General features: G+C 35.4%; 1 protein-coding gene across 1 annotated transcript in view; it reads right to left on the bottom strand.

Annotated features, from left to right (window-relative positions):
- Positions 1 to 854: 854 nt before the first annotated feature.
- LOC126774219 (zinc transporter ZIP11) overlaps positions 855 to 10,819 on the bottom strand; it is a 53,800-nt gene continuing 43,835 nt past the window's right edge. The window contains exons 6-7 of the mRNA XM_050495638.1: positions 9,879 to 10,037; positions 855 to 983 (exon numbers count right to left, since the gene is read on the bottom strand). Of these exons, the coding sequence (XP_050351595.1) occupies positions 905 to 983; positions 9,879 to 10,037 (238 nt within the window). The 3' untranslated portion in view covers positions 855 to 904. The remainder of the gene's footprint in view (positions 984 to 9,878; positions 10,038 to 10,819) is intronic.

Raw genomic sequence — 10,819 nt, 5'->3', positions numbered from 1 at the left:
TGACTTACAAAATATATTATGTTCATTACTTATAATCTAGTCAACTCAAATATTGTATTTTAATAATTTACTAAATAAAATTACTTCAATGTGTTATAAGTTTTAAATGATTCCACTGTAAAAAAATATTAATGTATGCTAATATTGAATCAATTATTTGAGCATGAATTTGGAATTTCCTCTTATAATATTTTTTTCTTAATCGAACTAAATAGAATACATTAGACAATTCATATATAATAATTTGTAACTATGAAAGTATAATACTTTATGTTAAACTAATATTAAATATAAATTATAATATTTACTTAATATGTTTTAAATTATTTTAATAAAATAAAATTACACTATTGCTACCACTTTGCAGAGCCAGAGTCGGATTTGTTCAAATCATTTTGCCTTCGAATCAAATTCACTCACAGAAACATCAAACTCTTTGTGCAAGATACTTTGCTTAAGACTTGAGCTACGTATCCTCGGCTAATGTCTATCTTTACAGTCATATTTACAGGTTGACATAATTAGAGTAATTCCTATTTAATTTACGGTTCAAAGCGAATTCGTACAAACATCTGCTAAAGGTAATCTTACTACACATTGGAGGTTATAATTTTTGATCAAAATACTGCAACATCACCGTATAAATAATTATTTAAAGCATCCATTAAGGCATAATGATTCTTACCTTGTGCGATGCTTCAGCCAGCAAAATCGATGAAAAAATTACCTGAAGCAGTTGTTCGAACATACATGGTGTGCGGAAATGTTCAAAGCATTAATATTTAGAACGGTGTTGCATAAATTTGGCAATTTTCTACACTATAATTTTGGTCGATGCGACAGGGAACTAAATGATAGTAGGTGCACAAGTAATATGAAGGCACGATGCGGGAACGGGTCGCGGTTACCCGAGTCCTACGTCCAGGCACATCATGACCATGAAGCCGATGATGCAGCCCCACGTCGCCAGCTTTCCGTTTCCACTGCACACATAAATTAATGTTAGGTTCAATTTAGTCCTCTGGTGACGTAAAGACGAGTTAGTAATGGCAGGTAGTAAGGACTAGACCGTTTGCTATACAATAGGAATACGAATGACATTCGTATTTGTTGGTCACAATCGAACATGCAGAAAATAACTGGAATCATAATGCTATATATCAAGACCACCTATGGAAATGAATGTGAATTTATCGGCTGAATTGCAACTGCTTATTTTCAAAAAAGATTATCATTGAATAACGCTACTGCAATAATGCAACGACATCATTTATTTACTGCAGTTATAAGTAGATAATTACTCAATTATTTGAATTACAGTTGTAAACGCGGCACAAAGACAATGTATTCCAAATTTCTTATTCAATCCGTATAACGAAAAATAAAAACAGAACACGTAACACTAAATTTATTAATCGTGCAAGCAAATATCCTAGGCAGATTTAATGCTTCCGCGATTAAAGTGATATATGTACGGTGGTACTCAATAGGACAGGGCGTGCACGTTGTAAAGTTATTGTAAACGCCGTGATAGTATAGGCAATCTCGCTAGTAAATTTACAATTGCCCGGAATATCGAGGATAGGTTCAGTCACATTATAAATGATCCAAGGTAAATGATCACTAGCAACACTAGCATGCGTTGGGAAGCCACGTGAATTTTTTTCGGTCGATTCTTTGACAGTGACAGCTTGTTCTGTAATTTCAATGTAGTGCTATTTTTTTATTTTTTCTGTAATATCTTTAGATTGTCAAAATACATTAATTCATTATATAAAATAAAATTAGTCGTGATATTTTGACAAAATCCAATTTGTCTTTGATGATAACCCCGCGATATACTATATCGTCCAATAGTTCGAAGCGATACATCGTGGTAATTGTCGAGATCGGTCCGTTATAATACGCCGTCGTCATACGATGTGAGCCATTGAGGAGTAACGAGCGGACGATATTTGAATATCAAGAAGGTAGCAAAATTACGATATCGGAAAGGCCGACGACGATGACGCTTGCGACTCACGCACTCGGATTTAGAGAAACAATAGTCATTGACGACCGGACGGGATTCGCTAACTGGAATTATATAATAAAACAATTCCCCGTACTTACTTGCATATCGCTCGATTATGAATCGGGTTCTATTGTCGAACTAAACGACCATTATACGGCTACACGCAATTTATAGCATATTTGAACTCATTATTGTTATTGACGCGAATGATTGGTGATTTATGTATAGTACGAGTACATCGGAGATTTTAATTCATTACATACAATTGTTTGATATTAACGGCAAGTCGTTCGTATTCTTCAATAATATCAAAAGTTATTTAGAATACTATCGAGTATAGTACAGTCAATGTCTGTGTCATTACAATTTGATGTTTGTAAATAAGATTATTGTTATTAAAATAATATGTTATCGGAATCGATACAATTAAAATATGTCAGAAAACAAAAATGTCAGAATATTAAAAATAATTAATTAATGTAAAATTGTATCACTACTTAAAGAAAATTGTTGTTTAGTTTTAATATCGAGTATAAATACAACTAGAATGAACTCGGATGAGGAATCAGATGTATAGTATATATGTGTATTCTGTTCTTGGTGTTAGTAGTCTTTATAAAACTATAAATGACAACATTATTCCACCGAAACCCAGAAATATTCCACGCGAACAAATTCAGTATATAAAACTTGTAAGCATTCTTGTTACTTTGCTACATAAAAGAATATACGGTCTGAGCAATCAAAATACAATCATCATGAATATAATAAAATTAATCTAATCTCTTTTGTTAATAAAAAATACTTATTTCTTTAAAAAAATCCTAATGATATACTACCATTGCATTTAATCCTATTATTTATCAATATAGATAAAACACAGATAAACGTATTAAAGATATTACATTTTTTTTTTTTTATATTCGCCGGGAGGGCAAATGACTCTACTCCACCTGATGGTAAGTGGTAGTAGAGTCCAAACGCGACGACGGCCAGTACAGACGTTCTGCACTAGCCGCCTTCGCCTTGCCGGCCCGCAAGATGCCTCTTCACGCCTCGTTTGAAGGAACCCGGGTTGTAAGAGGAGGGGAACACGTGAGCTGGTAAGGAATTCCATATATTCCATTATATAAATATTAATTTATATAAGGAGATTAATCTGTTGTGATAGTATTTCATACATATTATTTAGTCAGATTACATTGTTTAGTCGGTTAAAGTCTCCCAATAAAAAATATAAGGAAATTAGGAACCCATTATTAATATTTCAAATCTCTATTAGATATTCTAAAACATTTATACTTATTGCCGAGATATATATTAAAGCCGAGATGGCCTAGTGGTAAGAACGCGTGAATCTTAACCGATGATCGTGGGTTCAAACCCGGGCAAGCACCACTGAATTTTCATGTGCTTAATTTGTGTTTATAATTCATCTCGTGCTTGACGGTGAAGGAAAACACCGTGAGGAAACCTGCATGTGTCTAATTTCATTGAAATTCTGTCACATGTGTTTTCTACCAACCCGCATTGGAGCAGCGTGGTGGAATAAGCTCCAAACCTTCTCCTCAAAAGGGAGAGGAGGCCTTAGCCCAGCAGTGGGACATTAACAGGCTGTTACTGTATTTATACTTATTTGTTGAATTCCGTAGCCAACGTATATTATACACACAAAATTATGAAACAATAACATTTATTATAAAAAAATAAACAGCTACTGTATGTAATATTCAAATAAAAACTTACCAATGTCTAATAAAAATGAAATTGAGATGAGACAATCTTGGGGCTAAACTGAGTCCGTGCATAGAAGAATCAAAGGTTCATAAACATAAAAAATAAATAAAAACACATAAAATTACATATAAAAAGACGATAGAAATACAGCTCAACATTCTATTTTTTGAAATCGGTTAAATTGCGAATATGTGTTTCGAATAACCTAATATATTTGATTTATTGTGTCCTAAAATAGTTAACCTGTTTCATAATCAAGGTATTACTATGGAACACAAAACAACCGTTTGGAATTTCACCGAGAACAGTAATGGTTTTAACTACAACATTATTTAAAAATGTAGTCTGAACAAATTAACAAAGCCGAGATGGCCCAATGGTTAGAACGCGTGAATCTTAACCGATGCTCGTGGGTTCAAACCCAGGCAAGCACCACTGAGTTTTCATGTGTGTTAGTACGAGATAAATTTTAACACAAATTAATTTGTGCTTGGCGGTAAGAAAAACATCGTGAGGAAACCAGCATGTGTTTAATTTCACTAAAATTCTGCCACATGGGAATCTACCTACCGGCATTGGAGCAGCATGGTGAAGTAAGCTCCAAACCTTCTTCACAAAAAAGGAGAGGCCTTAGCCCAGCAGTGGGTCATTCACAAGCTGTTACCGTACTATACTATAGTGTAGGCTGAACGAGTGTAAGAATCAACCACAGGAATCCAATTAAATTCAACTACAAGTAGAAAATCAGATTGAAGCACACACTCTCTACTGGTAAATCAAAATGACACTGAGGTACGTTTTTATAGGCAATTATCAAAATTTTGCTGTGATGAAAAGTAAGTTGGTAGGTAGGTTCTATAAAAACGATTAGCAGTAAATAATATTTTTGTGTTGTGCCGTGCCGTACTCTGCCGACAATATTAGGTCCTTACATATGAAATTAGCGTTTTGTCGTACTGACCACTTTGATCTGAAATATCTCCTCTTTGGTTAAGAATTCCAAATTCAAATTTATAAATTCATTGAGCTGGTACATTTGAGTTTTGAAAACAGTCATTCATTTGTTTTTTCCTCATTATTTTTTTCTTTGGCGTCGCTTATTAACGCACAATGGAAAACATGAAATATCGGTATATTTACGAGTACGAGTTCTACCGTGGCACCAGTGCTGCAGAAACAGCTCGAAGGATTTATGATGTGTACGGCGCTGGTGTTGCAAAAGAAAGCACGGTACGTTTTTGGTTTCAACGTTTTCGTTCTGGAAATTTCGACCTTCAGGACCAATCCCGTGGACGGCCGGAGACCAAAGTGGGAAATGAAGAATTAAAGGCTATTGTGGATCCGGATCCATCACAAAGCACTTCAGAGATAGCTGCAGGCTTCAGGGTAAGTGATAAAACTATATTAATCCACTTGAAGCAAATCGGGAAAGTAAAAAAAACTTGAACAATGGGTACCTCATGAATTGAGTGAATCGAACTTGCAAACACGCGACTGTTGTGTTACTTTGCTCAACCGACACAGTAATGAAGGGATTTTAAATCGTTACTTGTTATGAAAAGTGGATACTGTACGATAATCGGAAGCGCTCGTCGCAATAGCTGAACCTTGGAGACCCAGTCAAATCCTGCCCTAAACGAAAATTGACTCAGAAAAAGTTACTTGTGAGTGTTTGGTGGACTAGCGCCGGTGTCGTTCACTACAGCTTTCTAAAATCTGGCCAAACGATTACGGCAGATAACAATTGTCAGCAACTCCAAACCATGAAGGAAGAACTAGCTGCTAAACAACCGAGATTGGTCAATCGTTCTAGGCCACTGCTGCTTCAAGACAACGCAACCACACACTGCACAACAAACAACCACTAAGTTAGATGAGCTACAATTGGAATGTCTGCGACATCCACCGTACTCCCCGGACCCTGGTCCAACAGATTACCATTTTTTTCGGAATTTGGAGAACTTCTTACAAGGAAAAAAATTCAACTCCGATGCGGACGTCCAAACCGCCTTCAAAGAGTTTATTGATTCTCGCCCCCATGGTTTTTTTAGTAAAGGAATCAATGAACTACCTATGATATGGCAAAAGTGCAGTGATTAATTAAATATATTTTACAAAAAAAAAATGACTTTATATTCCTCCTGTTCAAAAAGGAAATCATATGTAAGAACCTAATAGTTGCAGTCCAGCTATTGGTTGGTAACGTAACGGATACCTTATATTTATATTATTTGAATATATAATATAAATATAATGTACTAAAATACTTAGTATTAATATTTTATTGTACTTGTATTTAGGTACAAAAAGTTTATGCAGTTTTTATATAATATAATAAAAACCTATTAAAAGGCAATTAAAAATTTAATAGTGATGGGTTCGTTATGTATATAAAATTTAGTCAATAAAAGTTTAATAGTAAGTTCCGATTAAATTTTCAAACAATAATTTACTCTTTAGAATTTTAACCCCTGCAGCGTGGCGTGACGCTTGGAATGAAAAGAAACAAATAAACACGTTAAGAACATACTCAACCCCATTTTACGATGGCCACGAACAGGGGGACACATTTATCAGTTGGAATTTTTATAACATATCAAATTCATCATTTTAAAACAGACATGATGATTAAAGCTGTAAAGTTCATATAGCGTAAGAAATAACTAATATTATACCAAGTTAAGGAGAATTTGTATATTATTTTGTATGTGTGTCAGATCATTACACCTAAACGGCTGGATTATATTGAAATTTACGATTGAGGTGGATTATGTCATAGAATAAAACATTAAAAGAAACACATTTAAGATTTATTCTCAGCGAAGCCGGCATGATAAATAATAATAGCTTATGTTAAAACTTTATATTGTATTTGCATGTGGTCCGGTGCAGACATGGTAACGAGTAGGACATTCGACAGTTTCTTGGTTTAACCAATTTACGTACCACACGTGGTACACAAAACGAGCCCTAAGTATTTAGTAGCCCATTAGCATAATTTCCAAGTTTTAAGTTCCTCTTTTTCCTTGTGGCGCTCCCCATTTAGCCTCGGAGAACACGTTAAGCTGTCGGTCCGATTGTTGTCACGACCACTTGATGATAATCTTTAGTTCTTAGTAGTAAAATCGTTTTAATTCAATGTGTTCCTATTTCGTCCGAAAGGTTTGCCAAGGTCAGATGACAGAGGTTTTCAAAGTATTGTCCAATCACTATGTTAAAAATTATACATATATCATATACATCTTGCGACTCCTATAAATTTTGTCAGAGAACTGAATTGGAGGCAAATTTTGTCAAGTGTCACATCTATTTGGAGTTAATGACGTAGTCTTTGACGATATATTTCATGCGAATCACGTATACGATGGGGAACACCAACTAAACACACGACACGCAACTAAATTTCAACTGACATCATCATTAATTTTAAGGAATATTATTGATAAAGTGTGATAACAATACAAACGTTTTAATTCTAATTGATGATAAATCATAATTGTTACCACACGTGAGCTAAAGTTTCTTCAAGTTTTCAGTTTTCAAAGCAGACGGTGCGTTCGAGGAAGTACTTGTAGGTAAATTTAGTGCGTACTCCTGATGCGTATTGCGATTTCTGGAGGTAGGTCAGGGAGTGTCGGCCAGCGCGCCGAATTCCCAGACAGTGACGTCAACATTTAGACAAACTAGAGCGGTGTCACCGACTTTGCTCTGATAACAAATGCGTTATTTCGCGTTATTTATTATTATTGACAGTGGCGAGACGGTGACAAACCCACGCACGCACCGAATTTACTTGTTAAAGCGACACCGTGAGTGCGCGCCGCCCGCCCTCCGCGCCACTGCAAATAGACGCGCCGCATCCGCACGCGCGAACTCCAACGAGAAATGCCCGAATAATGTAAGAACTATTTACCAGCCAATATAAAAGTAAACGTCGAAATTCAGTTATAAATCTTACTGTTTTGTTAGACGCAAATTTAATTGTAAGGCACAGGTAGAGCGAGCCCAAAAGTGGCGTTTTTGTATTAAATAAAGTAAGATAAGTCGAATTTAGAGCTGTGGAATAAAATGCTATTATAAATAGGCACGTGAGCACGACATCGTCTGGTGCCAAGTCATCGCTTTTATTCGTTTTGTCGTTCACTGCGTAATGATGAAATGCAATGTCTCTCTAATGGTTTTCTCAGTTAAGATTATGCATTAAGACATTTGCTGTAACTTGATTTTTTTACCACTACATTCTAACTGCCTTGTCTTTTATTTTAATTTTCAAGGATTTTTTTCCGATAACAAGGTATAATAAACCATTATTAAGCATCTTCTAATTCTATTATCCATATATCTCATGTCAATGCTTACGATACTTGTACAAAGTTCAATTTCTAAATAACGAAAAGAAAGGTAACAGAATCGTACAGTACAGTACATAGAAAAAAGAAGATTTCGGTTTTAAATTCCGTGATTTAGATATAGAGGTAACCTTTATTGCCAAACAGACCTACATATCTGACCAGGTCTGTCTACTGGTTTATGTAATCTTAGTAATATTTAAAATAGGTAAGTTGTAAAAATAGCATCCACATTATTTACGAAATCAACCTTTAAGACCAAGAACACATGGCAAATTCTGAATATCGTATGGAACCTTAAACAAACGAACTCGGAAAGCAATCGAAACTTTTTAATTGGTAGAATGAATTTAAATAAACTAGCTAATACATTGGGTGGAATTAGACATTGCAGAGAGGGCAGTATATAGTGATCGGGTCCGGGGTGTCAGACGGCGCACCGCTATTTCTGGCCAAGTATTTGCGTCGCGACACGTCGTCTCCCTGCGCCCACACTACATGTGCCGCTTGCACTATGAAAACATAAAATTTCTTTTGACATTTGAAAAGGGTGAGTCTGCATCTACTATGGGTGTGTTAATTGATCACATCGCCGTGCAAAACATTGCAATGCAGCAATCATAAGTGATACCGACCAGTACTCGTGCCGTAAATAATCTGATTCCTCTCGATGCGACCACGTGGAATGTCCGTTCTGGTATTTTTTACGTATAAATTTCGATACGCAGCAATAAACGCGATCCGGACTATTCAATTATAATAGTTTACACCGACATGAGTGAATCCGTTACATAATAAAAACGTAATGTTATACGTACTTCTGAACGAATTTTAACACCAACTTTCAGTATTATGTAACGGCTATAACTAACGAGTGAAACCGTGGGAAAATATGCGAGAAATGCCAATGAGATCAATAAATCGACAATATGGACAAAACGAACCGCTCCAACAATAACTTAAAAATTCTATTTAATATCCATAAATGGATTTATACTAAGATGAACAATTTGACAAATTACATTTCCGAAGGACAAGTCTGTTTGAAACGGAACCAGGACCGGTTTTAGACAATATCAGAGATGAGCAAAGGTAATGTCGCTAAGGGGAAATGTCTGTACATTACAATAGACTTCGGCACCCTAAAGAGATCCCCGGATATTTGTGTCACTAACAAGCGAATTTCAAATCTCAGTACTCGTTGGGCCAATATGAATTGGAATAATCAAACTACATTTGGACCCTCGTCACTCCAATTATGACAGAAGCTTGTATTTTGTGCTTCGAGATTCACGCCGTAGATAACCGTTCCGAAATGAGTTTTACCACTTATTTATTGAAGAAGGAAGTTTCGATATGTATCTAAGAGAACACATTATCATATATTCATTACGAGCGTTTGAAATGAATATGGCTCTGGTTTTATGACCGGAATAAAGCATGTTATCTGGTCTGTATTGACATTGAAAGCCGACTCGAGGGCCTCGTCTCGCAAGGGTCAGAACAAAGACCCGCGCTTCGCGTATTTTTAGGTCAATCTCAAGGTCAGCTCAAGTTGATCTTTTATTATGCAAAAAGAAAAATGAGATTTAAAAAAAACTCGTAAACATTACAAGGACCCTTATTTACAAAATGTTATCATCGTAAATTGTACTTACTAATATACGTATTTATAATGGCTATAAATATTTCACAATTGAGTATGTCTTTCACATTTTACTTTGTCAAAGCATTAAATTCCCTTTAAGATTTGTTGATTTATTATAATTATGACTTACGATGCGTTTGCCTCCGGAATTATGTCATCGGCGACGACATAGATCATAGCGCCAGCCGCGAAGGCCAGAGCGTACGGCAGTGCGGGTTGAGCGGCTGCTACAGCTACCGCGCCCAGCACACCGAAAACGGGCTCTACCATGCCCGATAGTTGTCCATACCTAAATAAAAAAGCTTTTTAATTATTTTAATATTATTATGATATTTCAATTGACAAGGTTCAATTAAAAATTAAGACACTAGGAACTTATCGATGATAAAATTAGAACAAAATCAACCATGAATGGTATCGTAAAGATAGAAAAGATACAAATATAACTTTTAAAAATAAGTTTTTATTTAACTAATGGAGAAAATTCTTTCGTAGCATTTTGTACCCTCAATAAAGGTAGTATAAGCAGAAAACTAGGAATTGAAATGAAATAAAACTATTTTTAAATTTAATTTCAAAATTATATATTATAATAGTTTCAATTTCGTAAAACGACATTTGTATCTATTACCGTAACAGCCTATGAATGTCCCACTGCTGGGCTAAAGGCCACCTCTCCTCTTTTTGAGGAGAAGGTTTGGAGCTTTTCCACCACGCTGCTCCAATGCGGGTTGGTAGAATTCACATGTGGCAGAACTTCAGTGAAATTAGACACATGCAGGTTTCCTCACGATGTTTTCCTTCACCGTAAAGCACGAGATGAATTATAACCACAAATTAAGCACATGAAAATTCAGTGGTGCTTGCCCGGGTTTGAACCCACGATCATCGGTTAAGATTCACGCGTTCTTACCACAGGGCCATCTCGGCTTTTTATCTATTGTGACCGATGAAAATATTATTATAAAGGTATGTTCCAAATTTTCACTATAAACAAAGTAGTTATCGGATTTATAACTTATATTTACCAATTTAAAAACAATTTATACATATTTAGTAGTATTAAAATAT

Source organism: Nymphalis io, chromosome 16, assembly GCF_905147045.1.
Source record: "Nymphalis io chromosome 16, ilAglIoxx1.1, whole genome shotgun sequence".
NCBI lineage: Eukaryota > Metazoa > Arthropoda > Insecta > Lepidoptera > Nymphalidae > Nymphalis > Nymphalis io.
The sequence above is the reverse complement of the archived record's forward strand: the minus strand, read 5'-3'. Positions and strand labels throughout refer to the sequence as shown.